Here is a 24,230-nt window from a genome sequence, read left to right on the forward strand (position 1 = left end):
TGCATTCGGCAGCGGCACAGCGGTGAGAAGCTTTTATGCGAAGCACCAAAGAAAAGCTTTGGAAAATGTGATGCTGCTGCTCCTGTATCTTACCTGCTGCCATCTCTTAACACTTTTCATTTGACCTTCTCCTCTGCTCGGTTTGGCGAATTGGGGCCCCTTTGATTGCGGAGTTCTATTCATCTGTCTTGCTCTTTATATCTGGGTAGCTGTGTACCAGTATTACTAATGCCAGATTTAGTGCAGTGAAATGTTAATAAAGTCAAACAAAATGGTTGATAAGAGCAAGTGTTGAGGCTTGAGCTGAGTCAGCCCTACAAATCTGAATTGAACCTGTGGGGGAATTCTGCCTTTTTTCCGGCTTCACTGACACCACATCATTTCAGTCCACTAATTAGGTGTGAAACTTGACCTTAGCTACTCTGAGCCCATCGACCTGATCCAAACCCTGTTGGGAGTTGAGCTTTAATATCCAGCTCTCTCTTAGCCTCTGCTGATGTTAACTCTTCTCAGCTCATAAAGTTGCTTTGTGCTTGAAAGCTGACTTGACTTGAGTCTTCAGACATGACTTCTGACTTCATTAATCTACGGTACTTCTGCTGTAGCGCCGGTTGGCCTGGAATTAAAATGTGTGGACATATTATGCATTGACCAAGTAGAAACAACCTACTCCCAGACTCAGATTATAGTTTCCCAAGTTAGAAATATAGCAATCCTGGTGCTGAAAGTAGAGTTAGAGCGTTTCATTGAGTAGAACATGTGATGCTGTACCCAAGACAAACAACAACAACGTAGATTTGAAATCTTTTAGATGTATTTTAAATGAGTAATTTCACAAATTTTAACTTCAGTTTTATTTGTCTAGAAACAAGGTCATATACTGGCAGCCAATCCACAGCAAGAAAAAAGACTCTGGGAGATATTTTAACCTGTCGAAGGGGGACTGCAGTGATTTATTGCAGCATAGCACAGAGGCAGATGAGAACAGAACTGTTGGGACTGGCACATCTTCAGCATGGAAATCACAATGCTAATGCGCCGGAGTTTAGAGTAACGATAGCAACTCTGTCCCGCTCAGTATTTGGCTTGGGAATATGTTTACACTCCAGCCAAAATCATTGTAGAAATGAAATATGTTATTGGAAAATACAAACAATGAAGCCCAAATCGACCCCTGTGCTGCTTGTCCATGTGTTTTTGTAAGCATCCCTGCATTGCAACATTTTCTTTTATGATACTGTGCTATAAAACTAGAGCTAACTAGCTTCCCTGCAATAAAGGAGCAATTGTATTTCTTTATTACTCTGTGTTTTGAGTCAGCTGGAGACCTCAGTGTTACATTTAAGACCCATTGTATCAAAAATATAACAATTTCAGCGGTAAATCTACCACCATTATTACTATAAACTGCATATGGGCCATACTAGAATGGGAAGTGTGACAGGTAACAGGGTTGGGGCCTAGTGAAGGGTCAACTACCACCAGCTAATATCTAAGATGGATTTGGCATTTTTAGCAGTGCATAATCTAAGTGGCTCAAGTGGAATCAAACAGCATGCGGCCCTTTATTTATTCTAATGAGGGCTCAGCTAGGTCTCAGTGTTTCCTCTTTTAGGCCTCTGCAAACAGACTTTTCAGCTCCGGTGCCCATGGGTGTGCTTGGGTCCACTAAGCACGCTGCTCATCACAGCACAGGAACCTTTCGCTGTCGCCACGTCTCATAACTTTACACAGAGCTAAATATCAGTAGGTGGTTCTGCCATATGGCGGTAATTTCAGCTCTTGAGTTGCAACAACAGAAGTATCTCAGAGGAACAGACGGATGATGGACTTGCACTTTCATTACGATACGAACTGGCACCACACGCCATGACATTTCCAGTGAAAAGTAATATTTTTAATCTCAGGGAAATGTACGGGGGACAAATGTAGATTTTTGATTTCTCTGGAATCGGAAAGGTTAGCAGCAAGAGTGTGTGCAATGTGTATGTCGTGTTTGCTGACGCGGGTTTTTCGTGTGTTTCTTTCTGCAGGCTTACCGTTTCCTTGCCATCAATAAAAAGCTGGGGTTGAGTGGGCGTCCAGAGAGGCCAGTGGGCTGCATTGGGACCTGCAAGGTATATATATCGATTGCATACCGGTACACATGGGCACACACGTGGTGCAAAGGTCATGGGTGACCACTAACACACCTCCCACATGTTGATCTGCATACGTTTCCCAGAGCTCTGAGGAGTCGAACTGAACATAGAGACAGAAAATATTCAGTTCCAAGAGTTTTTCTCTTCGTCAGACTTGCAGTATGCATCAGTGAATGCAGAATAGATTCTTTTAATATGCTAAGCTGTCAGGCAGTTTGTGCGTGTGCATATCTGGTGCCTGTGGAAGTGTGTGTGTGTGTGTGTGTGTGAGATGTTGTTTGCAGTTTCTTCCAAATGAAGGTCACCAAATAAGTTGAGCCACAGCAGCTTTCTCAAACAAAGGCATTACCAAACAAATGAATCATGGCTCCCAACGCATTGCTAAGACAGTATTATAATGGGACATTTATAGGGAAGATGGCAGACTGCCAGAGGGCATTATCATCATCAGTGTGTGTCTGTAAGAGAGTGTGTGTGTTTGAGCCCCTGTGACAATTTGTATGTGTGAGAGGGGGCTTCATATCGGTTGTGTGTATATAGTGTGTGTGTGTGTGTGTGTGTGAGATCAGGAGTGGATGTGTGGCTTCTGTGTGTCTCCTCTATCTTAGGATTGATGGCTTGTTTTATACACTGCACAGAATAATGTATACGTGGCTACTTGCGAGCCATCCGTCTTCTCATGCAACTGTGTGTGTGTGTGTGTGTGTGTGTGTGTGTGTGTGTGTGTGTGTGTGTGTGTGTTCGCCTCCCTCCAGATTTATCGGATCCTGGGCAAGACGGTGGTGTGCTACCCAATAGTGTTTGATCTAAGTGACTTTTACTTGTCCCAGGATGTCATGCTGCTGATTGATGACATTAAGGTAAGTCAGGGTCACACTCACGGAGCTTACCGTTGCCGTTACGACTCCACAGCCAGCCACTTGTTATGTGCTCAAAGAACTTAAATCACTGAGCTTGTGTGGTCTAACAAGATGCAGCCTGACATTTGTGAGAATGGCAGGGAATCAGCTGATTTGGCTCGGTTGCAAGCTCATTTTACGTGTCCCCACAGAAAGGGCACATACTAGTGTCATAGCCTACCTGGTACCAGAAATCTAAGCTCTTAACCAGCAGCTTGCCAACCGCAAGCACTAGGTATATTGACTGATGATTGAGTTTGCTTACACTTCTGTTCATTATTGTCACTAATTGATATCATACAATAGTGGAACATCTTCCAGTCAATTGATGGCCGTTTTAACGTTCTAAAAACTAAGAAGGCCTTGAAACCAACCTTCAGCTGCTGAACCTTCTGATGACATAGAGGTCTAAGTTGCGTGCCATGTAATCCTGTAACTGTGTGTGTGTGTGTGCGCAGAACGCCCTGCAGTTCATCAAACAGTGCTGGAAGATGCAGGGACGTCCTCTCTTCCTGGTTCTCATCCGCGAGGATAACATCAAGTAATAATAACTTCATAATAGCTCTTTTATCATTTTTTTTAATGTCCTCCTGTCCTTTGATAGCTTTCTTACAGCATTCCTCCTCCACCTATCGCCCCATACATCACCCTCTATCTCTCTTTTTCTCTCTGATACTCAAGCTCACAACAAAATGCCTTGACAGGCACAATGCAGTTTGCTTCATTTTTTTTTTAATCCAACATTTCTCTCTCCCTCCCACTTTACCTCTCTTCCCTCCCACATGTACTGCCATTTATCTTTATAGCAGCAAGGTGCAACTGTATTCGCTTGCTGATTGGGTGATAATGTTTCTCATTTATATCACTGTAGCCTGACTGGTGAGCTGATTACAGCAGTATTGACAATTATCCAGAAAGCCATATATGTTAAATGTGCTACAAGCGCTTAAACAGCCACATTGCAGAATCTGGAATGAGTCAGTGGGTTCTCAGAGAAGCAACTCAATAGTCATTAGTCTGCTATTGATCGGGAAGATGACCTGCATGGAAGGTAGCAGCCCACCGAATAAAGCAGTGAAGGTCTGGGGGGAAATGTGCTGATTTATTGAAGAAAAAGAAAAATTCAGCTATGATGTTTTCATACTGATATGTTTAACACGTGTGTTCTGTTCGTAATATAGTGGTTAACACAGATGTTTAGACTCAGAATGAGACAGATTCACTCCACCGTGCACCGTAGGAAAAGCCAAATTTAGTCATTGTAACCTCTGTCTCACCAGGGGGAGCCGCTTCAACCCAGTCCTGGACATGCTGGCCTCGTTCAAGAAAGGCAACATCGGAGGGGTCAAAGTTCATGTCGACAGACTTCAGGTTTGAAATAGACTTGTTCATTATGGTATCGATTGTTTAATTTGGTCGTTCTCAATCACTCTTTGTTTTAGGAATGCACATGGATTTTTCTTCTCTTGGATTATTGGACATGTTAACAGTCAATAGTTAGTTCATCGTAAAAAAAAAAAAAAAAAAGAAGTGCGAGTTTTCCCTAATAACGGCATTTTTTTTAAATACTAGCGTGGCTTATGATTGCCACAAAATCTAAGCGAATTTAAAAAATATAATAAAATATTGCCTTTGAAAAGAATGGTAAGACAAGCTAAATTATTTTTGATATAAAAATGCAAATAATGCTGCACAACTTCCAGGACATAAATAAGATGAGACTGAACATCATGTGCAGTTTGAACTAAGTCCAAACCATTTTTCTTTTATCAGCAAAAAGGTTTTGCAGCCACGTCAGGTTACACTGATCTCCAGACAGGCTTCAGTTTGACTGATTTTATTTACCTCAGCTGCGTGATAGGGTTTAATAAAGCACTGTTTGTTCGCTCTAGTAGTTGCCAAGGAGCTGAAAACACCTGCTTAGGAGGTTAATTAATTTAAGATGTACCGAGGAGGCACAACTATTTATCTTAAATCTTTACCCGCTCAGTAAACCCTTTAACACTTCCTCCCCACCAGTGAATTGGATTTTAATCAGTTTAATTTTTAACAGCATTTTTCAAAGAAATGATTGGCTCTCCGAAATTGCACCCAGACAATACTTTCTGCTCATTTTATTGGGAGGACCAATAGTGTTAGGTCTTGTCACAATTGTCACAATTCCAATCAATACTGATTTTACGACTGAATCAATCGTTATTGTTACTAAACTTTTGATTGTTGGCATATTGTGAAGGTGTTTCTTCAAGGGCGGCTGTCAGGGGGAAAACGTGCCACCTGCTCTCTCCTGTTGGCTCATTTACAACAGATGTCACTTCCGTCTCTGAAATATACAATGGCTTCATATTACAGATGCAGGTTGCTTCGTCTCTTTCTTCTGGAAAGAAAACGTTTCCCAGAAGTCCCTCCTTCTTTCACAAATGGATCACATGCAACATGTAATGTGAAAGGTTCATAGTGTTGAAACCACAGAGAATTGTCACCTCACTCAACTCTACGGAGCATTTGAGCATCTTTTAACTCAGTGTTTTGGGTTTACCGCCCAAACGCTACCGTTTGGTTCTCACCGTCTCATCCACCTCATATCCATCAGCAGAGTGTTCAGCGAGAAGCATTAGAATGCCATTGAACAGACAGACAATTTCAGCGGCTAGCTGGTGAACATAGTGATGCATTTAGCAGCTAAAGAGAGATATTTACCTCAGGAGTTGGTGGAGACCGAAAACAGAGCTAAACACGGAGTGAATTTTAGACTTACATTCACCAGGTAGACACAAACAAAACTGTGAATGAATGAAAATATGTCTATGTGTCTGCTAGATGAGAAGTTCCTCGTCTCCACTTAAATATTGACAATATGTCAGAGTTGTATGTACAGCTGGTTTACACTGCCCCCAGGTGCTCAATCAATTCATGCAGTTTTAAACAAAGTAAAACCTTTCACACATGTATTGTGAGTGAGCATATATCATATTAAAATAGCCCATTTGATTTAACTCACTGGAATGTTCACGGCAGCATTCATGAATTTACAATTAGCCGTAAACATTTTTTCTGCAGCCAGTTCTTATTTTTCATGGCAGATGGTATTTGTTTAGGATGCAGCTCTAGAATTATATTCAAATATGGTCACTTATGACAGGTTTCCCAACCCTATCTTTTCTCCCACTGAGTCTGTGGTGTTCAGCAGAGGCGTTCTCATATGATCCGTTTTTTTTTTGTTTTGCTCTAAAGTTCTTCCTTCCCTTCGCCTATTTGCTATTCACTTCACAGCTAACTCCAACAACTTTGAAACACTTCTCCTCTTCATCACCTCATTGTTATGGGGAGCGGGATTGCTCCTCTCCTTTGCCTCTTATTTTTGTTTTGGAGTTGACTTCAGTTGGAATGGCTAATATCACATTTAGACCACAGGAGCAGTTCGCATTGAACTGCGCTCTGTGCTCGCACACTGCTTTGCTTTCAAACTTTCACCGTCTCAGACACTAGATTGTTACCGCTCCCATACACATTTGTAAAATGTGAAAGATTGAACTGAGTTCACACCTTACGACTCCATGTATTCTGTGTTATGAACTGCATTGCTCAAACTATTGTTCTGTATATACTGAGTCCCCCGACAAACCTCTCTGTGGTTTATAGAGCCGTGCTTTCTTCAGGAGACTATTTCTATGTTACTGTGCACTCTCTTGTATAGAGATAGAATAATCGTTTTGCAAATCATTGATATGTCCTTTTTTTTCTCATCGACCTATTAGACCCTGATATCTGGAGCAGTGGTGGAGCAGTTGGACTTCCTGCGTGTCAATGAGGCAGAGTAAGAGTTTCCTCTCGTCTTTGTACTTAATTAGTCAGAGGTCAGTTTGACTGTTTGGCGGGATATTTTAAAAAGCTCATTAAGGCTGATATGCATACAATCTGAGGATTATTGGTATACAGTGTAGACGTGTAGACTTGATTTAAAATGTTTTCAGGATCAAGAAATCAGTTTAGTGTATAATTAACAAAATGCCAAGTGAATGATGACAGCAGTGTTTTGTTTGTTCATGTAGTTGTGAAATGTTTCAAATGAGATAAAAACAACCGCATGTGGATCTACCGTCTTCATACAATTAGTGTGTATGTGTGTGTGCGTGTGCTTGTGCATAGGATCCCAGAGTTTAAGAGCTTTGAGGAGCTGGAGCTGCCTAAGCACTCCAAGGTGAAGAGACAGATGAGCACACCCAACGTCTCAGAACTGGAGCAGCAGCCTGAGATCAATGTGGAGGAGTGGCTGCTGAAGCCCACCCATGAGGTCGTCCAGAAGTTCCACGTGAGTTGATCGGCCGTTCACAGCATGCAGAAAAATCTAAACCTTCATATTACTTCAAACATCTTCTTATTAACCAACACAACCCCAGGTTTCTTTTGAGTAGGGGTAAGCAACTCTTTAATCCGCTTCCAACTAGTCCACCTGCCTTCCCCTCAGAGAATTGCGAAAGGGTTTCCTCATTATTTGTGTGGAAGATAACCTCTGTGCCCTGATTGTTTCCCCCCCTGTTGACTCTTTGACACATCCCGCTCTTGCCCACCTGTCACCTGTTATCTTATAAATATGTTAAAACATATATCCTCAAGGCCAGGTCCTGTGTACCATCCGTCCGAGTCTGCTCACTATTAACAGCTCGTCCGTCTGGCTCTGGACTTGAATATTTCATACTTGTCTGAAAAATCCAAACCTCAGCCCGCGCCTTCTGCAATTGTGATTTGTTGGATCTATGAGGAATTCAGGATAGAAGACCGACTGACAGTCTGAAAACCCACATCCACGTTTGTTATTAATTTTAGAATGTTAGTGGCCATATCGAAGATACCAAACCTAATATTCACTTAGTATTTCAAGCAAACAATAAATAATTTACCCCAATCCTCTTCTGACATGCTTAAAGGTGCTCTCTCTTCCATATTTTAGGCATGTTAAGGCTGCTATCAATATTAAATGAGGCAATACATTAAAAATGTACCTGTTATTACCACAATTGCAAAATTCCAGAAAACAATTTGGTCAATACGGCTTGTTAGTGCTTACTGTGAGCAGATAATATTACAGCTGTGCGCAATAAAGGTATCTTGAGCTTGTTTAAATCTGTTGTGTTTGTATGCGTAACCAGGCTCTTCTACTCATCTAACTATCTCTCTCTTGTCTGTGTGCATGTGCGTGCGTGTGTGTGTGTGTGTGTGTGTCTGTCATTTCCCAGGACTGCAACTGCTTGGCCAGTCAGGCTCAGCTTGCAGTTATCCTTCTGAGAAGAGAAGGGCCAGACTTCCTTGCCAAAGATGGTAAGCACACACACATACACACACTCAGAGTTGGTGAGCATCTTTAAGAACTAGTCACATGATGTACTGAAACAGAATAGCAGATCTTCAGAGTTTCCTCCTTAAAGGCAAAGGAAATCGTGTCAGAAGTGCGTTCATTTTATTCTTGTAAAACCCGTTTTTGGTGCCTTCATCAGTCCTGTAATCAGTTAGAAGTCTTAAGGATGCTGTTGCATGTGTGGTAACGTCAGTTCTAACATACAAAGGATGAAGGGTACATTTGGATTTGATTGTATATGTCTTTATGGTCTTTTTTAATGTCCAAACGCAAACATATTTGTGATTCCAGAGAACCTGAGGGATGAACTGGAGAGAATCTACAGAAGAGCTGGCAGCAGAAAGCTTTGGTCTGATATTCCCACACACACATACACAAATACGTAGACTGCATGCACTGGTTGCAGCCACAAATATCTTGTCTCATGTTAACATTTAAATCTGGCTGAACTGTAGGCTGGCAGTGCGTCATGCTGCTGCCATTATCAAGAAGTTCGCCAGCTCTATAGCTCCTCACATCACCACAATACTGGTGCATGGGAAACAGGTAATTCCCAGGCAGAGATGGACTGAAGACTCTGCATGTTTCCTCCCAGTCAGCTGGCTAGCTAGCTGTCTTAACTTGAGAGCTGTGTGAGGGTTAGCCAATCCTACTTTGTGATTCCTCATAACCAACCAACCAACCAACCAACCAACTAACTAATTAACAGCGATTTCTAAGTCAGAAAGAAGAATAACCAATATTTAAGGTTTGGATTTTTTTATGAAATATTTCAAAAAGTCTCCTATTTCTACTCTTTTATTATGTAAATTAGTAAATTCATTTTTATTATTTTAATTAAATAATTTGTAAAGAAAAGTTTCTAAAAATGGTATAAAAACCTTCAAAGAAACAGTTAATACTGACTATACGTATTATTACTTATTATTAAACTAATTCTTGTCCCACGTTTTACGATCAAAAAGGTTTTAATAAGTGAAATCTCACGGTGTGATATTAGTCACCCTGGTAACAGGAGGTGTCATGCACTAGTTGGCTCATGTCTTAGCATCTTGCTAAAATTCTGGCTAAACCACAAAGTTTAGCCTAATAAGGTGGCTAACATTCACACTGTGTTCAGGAGCTTGTCGTCGGTGTTTGCTTCCTTTCCATTAACCATCACAGAGGCCGGACCCACGTTTCTGCTACCGCAGCGTCACCCGCTGCGATAAGGCCAGCTGTATACGCCAAATGAAATAGAATTTGCCTATTTGTTATGGCACTGTGAATGCCTTTACACTCACTGTTTCATCAAGGGCATCCGTGCTAGATGGAGGAGCTTGATTGTTGCCTTGGGAGCAGACACCATTCGCACATTCATCACAACAAAGTAATATTACAGCAAATGTATCTCCCTGGAGGCAAACGTAATCAAAGTTGACTGTCCTTCAGATTGTGAGCTCGACGAACATGTCGATCATAACTGTATTTTTCATTATCAAAATACTGTTGGTCTTACTTGCTAACTGGTAAAAGTATATATATGTGTGTGTATATATATATATATATATATATATGTATATATATACAGTATATCTGCACAGACAGCACACAGTGATGTGTGGCCTAGAGTAGGTATTTCAGTTACTTTTGGATTACCCTAGCTTAAATATGTAGCCTCCTCAAAGCCAGGATATGTAAATCCGTTATTGAAAGACTCAATCATAATAAATAGTGTTCTCCATTTTTTGGAGCGTAGCGTAGAATGAAACATTTGACTGGCAAACCGGTGCCCACTGTTCCAGTCAAACTAAATATCTTTCTCTTTTTGATCCTTGATCACAAAGCTGCAAATCACTTATTTAGTTTGGTGTATACCGCTGGCCTCACTCACCTAGAATTGACCCGTTACTTCCGATGGTTTGTCCATGGTTTGATTTGAATTTGTGCCACGGTAACATTACATCATATTCATTTAGCTGAGGCTTTTATCCAAAGCGACTTACAATAAGTGCATTCAACCTGACCGAGACGACAGCTTTTATTATGTGCTGTTTTATGAATGAATAGGATTTCAGCAGAGAGAAATGTGATTATGCCAAACTGCCAAAAAAAAAGAAAAGCCTGGAGAGTGGATTCCAACTTGCTGGGAAATACCATCAATACCGAGTTTAATTGACTTTCTCATTTACCTAACATGGGCCAGGAAGTAAAGCTGCAAATAGGTTCCCCAAGAAAGCATCAGAGGATCAACACCACATCATGCCTTCTAAACATGCGTTTTGATTCATCATGCTCAAGATGTGCCTTTGTAGCTCCACAGGTGCAGGAACTGAATAACTCCACACACACACACACACACACACCAAAATAGAGTTGTATATAATAGCATATTGTAAGAGGAGTTTGTGCTGATTGTATTCATGACTCCCTTAATGAAATTATTTAATTTGATCATTGCTTCTGTGAAGGATGGCTTCAACTCTGTGTGTCTATAACAACCCTGGCTGTGAGCTACCTGGGAAGATTATGAATGTTCATTTGTGTTGCTTTTTCCCTCATAGGATTCCTGCAGGCAACGGGAGGCTGTTTGAAGGCTGTAGTGACTCTTGCCATTAACAAACTGAGAAATTAGTGAACATTAAAATATTTCAATGGAAAGCCAACCTTTTATTTGGCCATTCAATAACTAGATCAATTAATTAGGATTGGGACTTACACATTTATTATTTATTATTTAAAAATGAAGAAAAAGATGTAATCTTCTAAAGCACTACCTGTTAGTTATCTGTCATGACGTCAAGAATGTTCTTGTGTCTTTTCGCCCACTAGGTCTGTTGTCCGTCTTGCTGCCAGTCTCTTAACTAAGCTAGTGGACAGCCTTGCGCCCAGTATTACTAGTGTTTTAGTGCATGGCAAGCAGGTAAGTTGATACACAGAGCGCAGGGCCTGAGTAGTTTACCGTAACTATCCCTTCTGTACAAATGATTTGGGGTTATTTGGGGAAAATGGCATGTCGGGACAATGATTTTAATGTTCACTGATTAAAAGAAATGAAATTGGTAATAGATGATTATGAGCTTCTCATGCTGTAATCCTGTGGGAGTTCTTATTGGCTAGCTGCATGCTCACATTCCCCATCCCAGCTCACCTCCTTTGTGTGTGCATCAAAGCTGTAGCTGTAGCGAGGCTGCCCGTGTGACCAGCGTAGAATCCTAATATGCACCGTGTCCGCGTGTCTGGACACACGCCATGTGCCGATTGACGTACCGTGACCCGTGAATTTGTCTGGTGCGACTCCCTCGCTCTGGATGGGGTTCGGTGCATCATTTCCTGTCAAGTGTTACTCAGAGATTAGTCTCCTCTCGAGAGTGTCGTTTTATCTCGCCTCGTTTTTTTGCCCTTCTGAACAGTTTTAAGCATTTCATTATGCTGAAGTAGCTCAAGTTGTGAATCTGCATATAGATTGCTTACCGGAGGGATCGCTCCTCTCGACATGATTGGAAAAGCTGATTTAAGATTTGAGACGGCTGTGTTGCTCTGCTTACAATAACAGCTTAGTTGGAAGAAATAAGAGGCACCACCCCATTTAGGTCTATTCTGACTGGTTTTGTTAACATTTCTTGTCAATAGTCAAACTCAACAATGTATTTCCCCTGGGTCCTTACCAGACTTCATTTCCAGCTCCAGGCCGTTCTTTTGCTCAGATACAATCAGTCCAGATGTAAAGATGAATGATACAGCTTCAAAGTGCCGGGTTTCATCAGCTGAAGGCAAGGATAAAAGTGTTTCCTCCCATCTGGAAGATTGGTTAGGTGTAATTTTCATGAAATGCCTTTCAGATGAAACAAAATACAAAAGAGTCATCTTGTGATTTGTAATTTTCTTTTTATGTGGCTCTGGGAGAGGAGGCCAATTTTAGAGATATGAAACAAAGATACTTGTAGGAATTGCACCTTGGAGGACTTCTGTGTGTGTGCACATGCCGTTCTACGCATGAACACACTTTCACACACGTGCACAAGCATATGGCACACATGCTCACAAAAGCTTAGATATGTTGCACACAACAGTTATTCTGCAGTGCAGAGAACATTCTAACTGTATGTGGTTTCGGTGTATGCTCTTTTTCCCTGGTTGTGCGTGCGTCCGTGCGTGCGTGCGTCGTTGCCTGTGATTGCTAGGTGACCCTCGGCCTATTCGGGCAAGAAGAAGAGGTGATCTCCAACCCGCTGTCGCCAGGGGTGATCCAGGGCATCATCTACAGCAGGTGCGCCCCTCAAGGTGGGGAGCGCGAGGCCGTGCTTCAGCAGGAACTGGTCATTCATATCGGATGGATTATCTCCAACAACCCAGAGCTGTTCAGCGGCATGCTCAAGATCAGAGTCGGGTACGACAAATTCAGGTTCAGGATGGTTGAATCAGTGCACATTTAGTCATGCAGTATGAACTCTTTACTGTAATTCTCCTTTCAGACCACTCAGCAGAACATGAAGAATTCAATGAATATTAGCATCGGTTGAGGCTGCAGTTTTTCCTCAGTTTATTATATTATATTCTTAAGTTAGCCAATCAAAACATCAGGAACGCCTTGCTTTCAAATATCTGTGTCAATACAGGTTGTTTTATGCTTCAAAGGAACCTCTCAGCAGTTCTCTTAGAGGTGGACTGAGACTTTGACTATATAGAAAAGGTATTACATTTAATAAGAAACTTGACACAGTGAAGCATTACCGAAGAAAGGACACTATTTTGAACGTGTTCATCCTTGTTCAGACAAAGTGAGCTGTATATAGGGATACATTCTGTGGTGGTCAACAGCGTGTGTGTGTGTGTGTACTGTGGATTTCCAGATGGATTGTTCAGGCCATGAAACACGAGCTGAAGATCAGGGCAGGAGACATGCCAGCTCAGGACATCTACCAGCTCTCCCCCAGCGACATCAAGCAGCTCCTGCTGGACGTCCTGCAGCCACAACACACCGGCAGGTACAAAGTCACGCTATCGAGAACACAGCCTGCGCCTTCTCCTCTTTTTCTACTCCCAAAAGTGCCTTTGAAGACGCAGTGTCGTTATCTTAATGCATTCACTTGTTTAATCTTTTTAGGGTTTAATTATTTTATCTTCCGTCTTGTCTGCAGCCATATCTTACTATCTGCTGCTACCGCAACCCAATTTCAAAATGAGAATTATTACATTTTTATCTTATCCAATCTAATCTAATACACATAGACAATTTCCTCTGGAACAACGGCTTTTGACATCATACATCCCCAGTCTCTATAACCCGGTTCATCAGTTTCACCCTTGCTTTGGCCTCAGGTCTTGGCTGAACAAGCGTCAGATCGATGGCTCTCTGAACAGGACCCCTCTGGGCTTTTATGACCGTGTGTGGCAGATCCTGGAGAGGACCCCCAACGGTTTTATGGTGGCTGGGACTCACCTCCCACAGGTACCTGCCTCCCCTGACACTGCTGCAGAATAAACACTGTGATCGATGCCGTGTAATGAATTGCAATGTGTTCTTTAACAGGCACGTGTATGCCTTACAGTCACCGATCTCTATGTTTCGTTGTCTTTTAAAGAACACCTAACAAATTCTGTTTCTCAAAACAGTGTTGCTCACGTATATTAGTTTGTTCAAGTACTGGTGACAGTGTCAAATATGGACCGGATATTAACATCTGAGCTTTTCCTACTATGACAAGTCAAAATGTTTGCAGTGAATGCTTTTTGGCTGGCTGTTCATTGCTGCATCTATTTGTCCGTAGGTTTACTTAAAAGCAGAAAGAGTCGATTTTTCTTTTAAAAAAAACAATGTATAGACTTTACAAAAACAATCCCTCTCGATCATCACTTATGACCCACTAGAAGTTTGTGGCATTGTCTGTGCCTTCAGACAAACCCTGCCCTCTGCCTCTCTGTATTTTCTTATTTTGCTGTGTTTGGGACGTTTCTGGGCATCAACCTCTTTAAGAACGTAGCGACCAGGTGCCAGGTTGTAAGCATGCATCCAAATCTACAAAAATAGCGGACAAAGTGCCAAAATAACGCAAAGATTTTGGGCCGAAACACCAAGTGGGCAAAGCTCGTTTCAAAACGAGAGTGAATCAGGGGTCGGCTTTCACCTGCTGGCGAGCGCCCTGACACAAACCGTGGTCAGGGGGGCGTAGGCTCCTGTTGTCATTGTGCCAGGGAGGAGGGGCCAACTTGACTGTTATGTTTACAAACCGCAACCATGGACTGTATATAAGAAATAGACGAAGTCACTGCGACCGTGAGTTTGTTTTTTATCTGGAGCATCAACTCAAGAAACGTTTATTGGATGCTTATTAGGATTTTCAGCCATCCACTACACATTAACTTTTCCCCCCCAAAAAAATCCTGTTCAAACTACATTGTATATTGATTTATAAAGACTCTTGATTTCTACATTCATTTTGTTTTTCAAATAATCTAACAATACATCCAGTTCTATATCGCTTTAGATATTTGAGGACCATATCCAATTCCACTTTACGTTTTCACAACTTATATTAACTTTCTCTACATCTCTCATAATCTGCCTGAGCTCAGCCGACGGAACAAATGAGGACTTGTTTTAACACACACTGCAGAGACTCAGGTTATTAGTGCACAGGAGATCCCACAACCCTCTGCCTCTCTCATGCTCGCAGTGATGGAATCAGATGATTCAGTGTGACACTTTAATCAGGACAAAATAATTAAACAGTTTAATTAAAACAGCCCTGTGATGACGGCTCATAAACACACGCAGGATATACATAATGAACTGTCTCTTTGCAGCAACCGACACTGTCTGACATGACCATGTATGAGATGAACTTCTCCCTGCTGGTGGAGGACACGCTGAAGAACATCATCCTGCCTGAGAACAGACAGATCATAGTAGAGGTAAACTCTTTGTCATTACGACTGAGGTTTAGACCTTTAAACAAAGAGAATGCTCTGTTCTTAGTTCCTGACGTGTCCTGTCTCCGCTGTGTGAGTAGTTGCTGATGGTGGTGTCCATAGTGCTGGAGAGAAACCCGGAGCTGGAGTTCGGCGACAAGGTGGATCTGGACGGTTTGGTGAAGGAAGCCTTTAACGATTTCCAGAAGGATCGCGGACACTCCGCAGGCACAGAGAAACAGGTAGAGCGGCTTCCTTCTAGGCTGTAACTGATACAACATCTTCTCACTTGAATGCGACCTGATTGTCAACCACAACATTATCTCATCACAGATCCAGATCAATGTGCTCCCAAACTTTGAGCTTCTGTTCCAGCCATACACTGATAATTTAACAAAAGCGGTGGCTTAATTAGAAGGTGTTCAAAAGCCAAATAGAAACATACTGCCATTGTCTTATTTTTTTTTAATTCGTGAGATATAATCCTGCCAGAAAGTTGTTGTTTTTTACTTATAGCATGTCATTAAATAACTAACTTTTATAAGTACTTTTATAAATTCTTGAAAGCACTTTTCATCTGTGCCCCTGCAGAGTGACATGGAGGCATTTTACGACACGCCAGCGGTGGGAAAGAGAGGCACCTCCAGCTACCTGACCAAGGCAGTTATGATCCTGTTGCTGCAAGGGGATTTCAAGCCCTGCAAGGATGACCCATGCTCTGTTAGCTAGATTTACAGTGCTTTGACCCCTAAGCCCGGCCTGCTGCGGTGTAGTCATCAAACGGTCTGGCAGGGCCTTCTGAGTATCCATCTCGTGTATTCAGTAGATAACCTCTAACCTCTCCAATCCTCCCTTTGGCAGGACTCCTGCATGCTACATTTTTCCTGGACTTTTGCTTCAACAGCAATAAAAGCTGTAAGCAGAAGACTCGAATGGCATAGATTAGCATGTCTGCAGTTTGCTCCAGTGGGTAACATACATCCACCAGTCCAGTTTACGATAAAAACAAATGTTGAAGATTGGAGGGAAATACTCACGATATCACCAGGGCCTTGTTTCTTTTATCTCTACACATGTTTGTTCTGTATCCCAACTGTACTGTGTAAACATGTGTTTGAGTTACATTGAATTTGCTCTAGTTATTTATTAGCATTGGTGGCTAGTCATGTCAAATGCCACATAACTAGCTAGCTGTTCTCTTTCCCTGGATGCCGTAGGTTAGTCTGTCTGCACTTTGTTCCAAGGCCTAATGTACTCCACATCCACCAGGTGTGATCACTAGCACCTAGACCCTTGCGTAACCTTTACGCTTCTTTCTGTTGCCAGAACTCAGTCTCCCAGCTGTTTTATGAATTCAAATTAAGATTTTTATAGTGTTTTAAATTACCATAGGTGGCTAGCTATTTATGTCAAAAAGGCACATAGCCACCTACTGTTATCTTGCCCTTTCTCCAATAATAAGTATTTTCTCTAAAAGCATCAAAATATAAACAAATTGAAGGAATTGTCCTGTTGTAGCTTAGCATAAAAACTCAATGGGGGAACAGGCTGCTGGCTGCAGTTTCATATTTAGCTAACAGGACATGAGAGTGGTATCAGCCTTCTCATCTAATTCTCTGTCATGAAATGAATCGGCGTATTTCAGGAAATGACTTTCTTACATTTTTGGTTTTGCTTAGAAATTCAATTTAAATGTTTTGTATTCTGGTTATTGGGTATTCAATGCCATAATTAACCATTAGCACAGATGTAAGCTATACCTCACCAGCAATAACGTTTAGCTCTTACATAGCAGGTAGACAGTACAAGGTCATGTCGTATATTGAGAGGTGTGGTTCTCAAATCAATGCATTTGGTGCCCAGGGGTGTCTGCCATTATTTCATACATGAGCTATCAGTATAAATATATGAATCGATATCTGGTTACCCTCTTCTAAACAATTTGTGGGTCTTTGGCATTTGGCAGTTTTGAGAACCAGAGAGATATTTTAAATTGTATAGTGAATTACTATTAGTTAGTCTTTTTGAAGTTTGTTCTACTACGTTGAGCTTCTCTTTGTGGAACGCTGTGTCCTCTTACCTCTATGCATGCACAGTCTGCCGCATGACCATAGGTACTGTTTGCCATAAACATGGTGACGGTTTCTCTGAATGTTATAGGCTACAAAAGAGAGTTTATTTTGCACAATAAGGCTCTGCGTGACAATGACTACTGCGCATCTGTAGTCCTGAAACTGAGGATCCTTTAGAAAATGCCTGTTGAATGTGGGCAACAGTAAACACCGCTGTCATCCTTAGGTAGATAGGTAATGAATATCATTACCGCCCAATCTTGTCACTGTGTGTGTGTGTGTGTGTGTGTGTATGTATTTTTAATTCAATACTGTAGTTTCAAAGAATAAAGTTATCCTGGAAACTATAGACATTTCCCTCTGTGTCATTTTACAATCACTGTTATAAACGGTATATGTGAATGTGTAAAAAAGTGTGTTTTGCATTATGCTGGAACATCTCCCCTTTTCTTCTACGGTGGGAATATGAAATACAGACATATCATTGCTTCACATGAAGCAAAAAATTCTTCTTGCTTGACTGAAACAGCAGCAGAAATGGAGCACGTCTGCTACAGCCCTGAGTGGTGTGTTTGGCATGGAAATCAGATCCTGCCAGTTACACCCACTTATGTTGCCCGAACCCCCGTATCAATCTGCATCTCAGCGCTGAGGATGTGTGTGCTGTCTGCAACACTGACTAACTGACTGGCAGAGAGAGGTGGAGAGGTGGGCGAGAGTCAGATGAGATGATAAATGGGCTCTGCCTCACAATCAATATATTCAAATCAACTTGCATGCTAGTGAGAAGAGATCTTGCCCGTCTTATTAAATCAAACCTCTTCTTCACCGAGAAGAATCCAGCAGAAGCTGGAGTCCGTGCTAAGGCAGTTTCCGGTGAACCTGCATCCTGTAAATAGTTTTGTCTGATTTTGGGAATCTGACCCGATGACATGCATTAAGAATTGCTATATAGCAATAGCCAATATACCCGCTGCAGGTCTCGTTTCCTTATGTGGGTCGTATTGAGGCATTGGCACACTCTGAACCCCAAGCAGTTTCGGGGCGTGTTTCACTCCTGTCACATTTTTCTTGCTGTGGCCTTGATATTCACTGCAATAAGTCCTGCACCTCTATGGACAACTATGGCTAGAAGTAGAGATAACTCAAAAATGTATTTTGTGTAGTACAGTGTAACAAAATGACGATGCGATAAATCATAAAGAAAACGCAAGATGACTTTCTTTGATCATTTATATTATAGAAATTGGAAATCATCGGAATCTTTACATACAACTTGTTTGCAAGTTGCCACAAGTGTTGCCAATGATGGAAAAAAGAGCTGCTATTCACTGTTTTACAACCTCTCCTGTCCTCTCCTCAATGCAATGTGTTCAGCTGCAGTCGAAGATTCACTGAAGTTTTGTCACGTGACTGTTGGTCTCAGGTCAGTCAATCACGACTTCCTAGTTGCGCTGAGGAGCACAGAATTCAATGTTTTTTACAGGATCTGGTTACTTTAAACGGTTTGTTTTTTTTAAGCTCTGATTGCTTAAAGAAAACATGCTTTACCATCCCGCCGGTGGGTTTTGGGGTTCAGAGGGTTAAATCAAGACTGCTTCATAGCCAGTAAAAAGTATATTATAGTAACTTTAAGTAAGAGATCTCAAAAAGGGTTTAAGTTGTTTTCATATCTATGTTTGAATTTACTTTTGTAGCATATGTTTGTTGCTAATTAGCTGTACACTTGGTAATGTCAGATAAAGAATCATGTTTTTTGTGGGTTTATTTTTTTTAGAAAGGACATAGCCCTTTAACCACAGGAAGTCAGGACATATTGGCATCTGCTGCTTCAATTTAGGCAATTTATTTCTTTGATCTCACTCATCACCCAATGAGTGCAAAACTAAATAAAGAAAAAGCACCCATTTAATGGGGCTCAATGGGGGTTGAATTGGAGAATTTTGTAAAATGGATAACAATCTAGAATTATACATTTCAATTTCCCCAATGTCAACTTCCCGTCTACAACAATAAACAAAAAAAAAGCACTCAGATGCAGTGACCCGTTATGTTTTGCATGGTGTAGCTACGGTTCTGTTGGCATTTGTATGCTGCACTTTAGGAGTTTTTGCCTCATCAGTCCACTAGGAAGCAGCAGAGTTCCAAAAATGACATTTTCATGGTCTGTTTGTTTTGTTTTTTCTATTAAAGACACTTCAATGGCATTTCTTTTTCACATTAAATAGCAAAATGGAAGATAATGCATGGAAAGTTAAATGATGTATATTCATATCATGACCTGGTGTGTCCTTGTGCATAAGATGAAGATCAATATTGTTTCTACATTACAGCCTCACAAGAGGCTATTGCTCTTTTTAAACATGCAAGATTTGCCTTATGCAGTAATGGATGTGACTGCAGCTGCACAAAAATACTTAGTGATGAATGGATGACTCCTTACAGAAAAAATACTTTCTCTGTGCTGCCCATAATCAATATACCGTACATATTTCAAAGCAGAAAAGAGGTCAGGTTTCACCGCCGCTTCACATAGCTTTGTCATTCTCTGACTAAAGGGCACACTAGGTGAGTGGCCAGAGTGGGTTTGTCTTGTCAATCGGGGGGGAAAAGAAAAAGGTGGGAGCTGGAAAGAAGCGCTGCTGTTTGGCTGCATAGAGAGTAACAAGGAGGGACTCAAAGCAGCACAAAGATCAGGGGCCTTAAAGGCCTTACACTGTTTTATGCCAGCACTATGGAAAATGAAATCAGCAGTGATGTGATTTGATTATATTCGATTAGGGGTCTAAACCCTTCTACGGAAGTGTGAGTAAAAAGAGTATAGAAAAGCTTGAAGTATTATGGTTATAGATAAATTAACTCCAAATGTGGGAAAGCATTTCAAATACATGTCTGTATATTTTCTTCTTTCATTCTTTTTTTCTGCAACCATGCATTTCTCTGGAAGCGTGTTGTCAACATGGTCATAACTGATAACCAAGTATAGTCACAGTTGACACATGAGGAGGTTTCTCTCACGGCAGTGAGCACAAAGTTCCCTCTTCTTCATCTCTATCACATCTCCTGCTTTAATACAGCAGGACGTCTTCCGTCCCATCCCTTGCAGTTATCTGGGTTTGAGATGTGAGAGACTGCCAGACTGTAGATAAAACGCCTTAATAACGTGTTATGTCTGCAGGCAGCCAACCACTGGAGGATTATACAGACGGTCCACAGGTGATGGTCATATCATAGATACATCAGTCATTGATGGTTGGTGGTCTTTCTGACAAATCTAGTGTTTCTAGGAATGGCAATGTTGGTGCGTCGGTCCATCACTTTAGTCCAGACTGAATAATCAGTCTGTGCGCCAGTCTGCTCAGAGCTCAATTCAAGCTTCCGGTGTGTCCGATGTAGGATGCTGGGGTAAGATACTCGCACCAAACTCCTGTCGTGTAAACCAGTAGCATATCTGACCTGTAACTTTGGATTCAGAATAGACTTTGACTGCTACCACTTTTCGTAATTTGGCTCAGGATGTTTGGTGCCACCATATTGAATTTAGGATTACCAAGTCCCTCCTTGAATATAAAATTGTTCACATTGATTATTTACTGAGAGTACAGTAGCCTACAGTAAAACTTAGAGAGCTTTGCTTATTGGAGTGATATTTTGAAATATAGCATTTATAATCATACAGTTGTAAAATAATTAACTAACAATGTAAACTCTTGGGATTTACTCTAACTTCCTACATCAGGACAGTGTTTTTATGCTCTCATTCACTCACTCTTTGTGCTTTCTCGCCTCACATGTTTGCATGGATCATGGTTATATCTGGACCCTGGTCCTTCCTCCCGCCATGGCCCTGCTGACTCCCACTGCTAATATCATTTTTATTATTACTCACATTACTATTTTATATTACCTATACCATTAACGCTCATTGCTGACTTTGCTTCTTCAACAGAGTCTCTGTCGCCTCGCAGGTTTCCGTGGATCCTGGTCACCCCTGAACTCCGCCTCATGAAATCCCGGAAACGCAGACTAGAGCGACTCTCCAAAAAAACTGGCCTCACAGTTCACACCCTGGCTTACAACGAACACATACAGCAATACAAACTGGCTCTAAACTCTGTTCGCTCCACCTACTACTCTGGCATCATCCACTCTGGTTCCGCCAACCCCAAGGTCCTCTTCTCCACAATAAACAAACTCCTCAAACCTATGGACAATCTCTCCCACTCCTCCACAGCAGAGAAATGCAACTCCTTCCTGACGTTCTACAAAGCTAAAATTGACACCATCTACAACCAACTGGCCACTTCCAGCCCCGCTTCGTCCAACCCTGTATCTGCAAATCCGCCGACGCCAACCTCCTTACCCGCCCTACTCCGTCCAAGCATCGGACCTGGGGGGACAGGGCCTTCTCCGTTGCTGCCCCCTCCCTCTGGAACTCCCTGCCCCAACACCTCAGACATTCTCCGTCACTCGCCACTTTCAAAACTGCACTTAAAACTCACCTATTCAAATCTGCTTTTAACCTCTAAAGTCAGTCATGTATGTTTTCTTTCTTTCTCTTCGTGTTTATTTTTATTTCTTACTGTTATGTCGTAGATTTTGTTCTTATTATAAATGCTTTTATTGTTTCTGTTTTTACCATGTAAAGTGTCTTTGAGTGCCTTTTAAAGCGCTATATAAATAAAATGTATTATTATTATTATTATTGTTATACCTGGACCCTGGTCTTGCCTCCTGCTGTGGTTCTGTCATATGCATTGAATGTGTTATAACTCTGTTATGCTGTTCATCTATTGCACTTCTGACCATCCTGGGAGAGGGATCCCTCCTCTGTTGCTCTCCCACAGGTCTCTAACTCTTTTCTCCCTGTTAAAGGGGTTTTTGGGGAGCTTTTCCTGTTCCGATGTGAGGGTCCTGGGACAGAGGATGTCGTATGTGTACAGATTGTAAAGCCCACTGAGGCAAATTTGTAATTTGTGATTTTGGGCTATACAAAAATAAATTGAATTGAATTGAATCTGCCCCTACTGTTTTCAACAACTCTACACAAGACACCTGGACAGCTCTGAGGCAGGCCGCGGCAAAACTACTGGTCATAGCGTCTGCAGACCGTCAGATTTCACTCTGACCACGTAGCATGGCGCTAATTTCTTATAAAGATATTTCATTTTATTTTATTTGACTGTGGTCAGGCTTCCTGGGGGGCTCCCAACCCATCTTAGTTATGCTGGGATGGTGAACTTCTGTTGACGTGAAGGTCTATCACAGGGGTATTCAATTAAAATTCCAAAAGGTCTAGATTGAGAAAATCTCCTCGTGCAAAGGTCCAGAACATTACAATAATATCTAATTTGCGCTATTTAGTGCCATATATATAGTAACAACGTATTTGTGTAGTCAACAACTGTCAAATCAAATAAAGAAAGTACACATCAATTCTATTTTAACAATTATTATTCTCAGTTTTCAAATGTAACTGGATGGATTATAAATAATACATAGAAAAATGTTCTCTCATTTCAAGTAAAATAAGTGCTCTATCTAAAAATAAAATACACAAAAGAGAACTTTTGAAAAACTTGCATCTTAAAAGAAAGTGCTTGATTTGAGAAAAATGAATGAAAATGAAAAATGAAAGAGTTTGGCTGGAGTTAACTTATCTCGTCTCTTTTGTTAACTCTATTTCACATAACGTCTCAATCAGGTTCTGTCAACCCTGTTTCCTGACTGTCTCTGCGTCTGGTTCTATGCCTCTTGTGTTCACACCCATGACAACTGCAGTTTATTGATTCAGCAAATATTTTTGCTGTAATGTGTAACTTAATTTTGACTAATATTGAATTGTTCACCATCACATAATCCTCTGACAACTACAGTGGCAGTCCTCTGAGCGGCAATCGTCTGACACCTAGTGGCAGTCCGAGACGAACAAGACAACATGCTCAGCTGACAGAATGAAACCCAAGAAATTAAGAAGATATGTAGAAAAATGACACCCCAGTCACGTCAATAAAAAAACGTGATTTGATCAAATGTAAGTGGAAGTTGTGTTTTCAATTACTGGAAGAAGAAAGGTGAAAAGAAGAGGAGGGGGCCCAGGGGGGCACACTCCTCTGACTAGTGGTGGCAGTCCGTGACAACTATTGGCACTGGCAGCTCGTGGCACCTACTGACACCTACATATAAGCAGAGGAATTTTTTATTTTTGGATTGGACTTTTTTTCTAAACGTATTCATCTATTTTTTAATTATAATAAAACGGATGATTTATTTTCATTATTTTAACCGATTGTTGTAAATGTCTATAAAAGTAATAATTTGGAAAGAGTGTATTTTGTTCCTTTTTGTTTTAAAACCAGCGAAATCATACTTAAATAAAATGAATGAGAAACAAAAAAGTACAACGTGGTTACTCTAAGGATGCATACAGAGAACGGGGGGCTCAGGCGACTCAACTAAAATCATAAAACTAATTTACGGCAGCTGACCTGTCGTAACAACAATGGGTGTTCTCAGGAGATGCGGCTCGGCTCAGCTCGGCAGCCACTATCAGTAGTTACTCTCGCTGTCTCTTTATTAATTGTACAGCAATGCATCATATCTTATGGTTTAAAAATTTTTTATTCACATGCAAACTATCCAGCTGTTAAATAAATGCAATAGAGTTCAACACGACCATATAAAGTAGCATTAAATTCCGATTCACTCAAAACATTTTCAGATAATTATTACCGAAGAGAAGTGAAAATGACTTTCTGCCACAGGAAGGCAAAGCTGTGTGGAGGAATATCGGATCGAATAACGGAATCTTTAAGCCAATCAAATCCCAGAGCTGTGGCTTTTTCGGCCAATCACAGCGCTGCTGACTTCA

The 24,230-nt window shown here is 41.3% G+C and overlaps 1 protein-coding gene across 4 annotated transcripts in view; it reads left to right on the top strand.

Moving 5' to 3' along the window:
• phkb (phosphorylase kinase, beta) overlaps positions 1 to 17,708 on the top strand; it is an 87,461-nt gene extending 69,753 nt beyond the window's left edge. For 3 of the 4 annotated variants that reach the window (XM_076078030.1, XM_076078032.1, XM_076078031.1), the window contains 15 exons: positions 2,034 to 2,117; positions 2,897 to 3,001; positions 3,499 to 3,581; positions 4,321 to 4,411; positions 6,799 to 6,857; positions 7,190 to 7,352; positions 8,278 to 8,359; positions 8,688 to 8,745; positions 11,208 to 11,298; positions 12,560 to 12,765; positions 13,229 to 13,363; positions 13,698 to 13,827; positions 15,183 to 15,290; positions 15,389 to 15,529; positions 15,879 to 17,708. In XM_076078030.1, the coding sequence (XP_075934145.1) occupies positions 2,034 to 2,117; positions 2,897 to 3,001; positions 3,499 to 3,581; positions 4,321 to 4,411; positions 6,799 to 6,857; positions 7,190 to 7,352; positions 8,278 to 8,359; positions 8,688 to 8,745; positions 11,208 to 11,298; positions 12,560 to 12,765; positions 13,229 to 13,363; positions 13,698 to 13,827; positions 15,183 to 15,290; positions 15,389 to 15,529; positions 15,879 to 16,016 (1,674 nt within the window). In that variant the 3' untranslated portion in view covers positions 16,017 to 17,708. Of the gene's footprint in view, positions 1 to 2,033; positions 2,118 to 2,896; positions 3,002 to 3,498; positions 3,582 to 4,320; positions 4,412 to 6,798; positions 6,858 to 7,189; positions 7,353 to 8,277; positions 8,360 to 8,687; positions 8,746 to 8,851; positions 8,943 to 11,207; positions 11,299 to 12,559; positions 12,766 to 13,228; positions 13,364 to 13,697; positions 13,828 to 15,182; positions 15,291 to 15,388; positions 15,530 to 15,878 lie in introns of all 4 variants that reach the window. The other variant, XM_076078033.1, reaches the window with a different exon arrangement.
• Positions 17,709 to 24,230: the final 6,522 nt, after the last annotated feature.

This window comes from Anarhichas minor, unplaced genomic scaffold (assembly GCF_050575085.1).
Source record: "Anarhichas minor isolate MPS153535 unplaced genomic scaffold, ASM5057508v1 ptg000062l, whole genome shotgun sequence".
Taxonomy (NCBI): domain Eukaryota; kingdom Metazoa; phylum Chordata; class Actinopteri; order Perciformes; family Anarhichadidae; genus Anarhichas; species Anarhichas minor.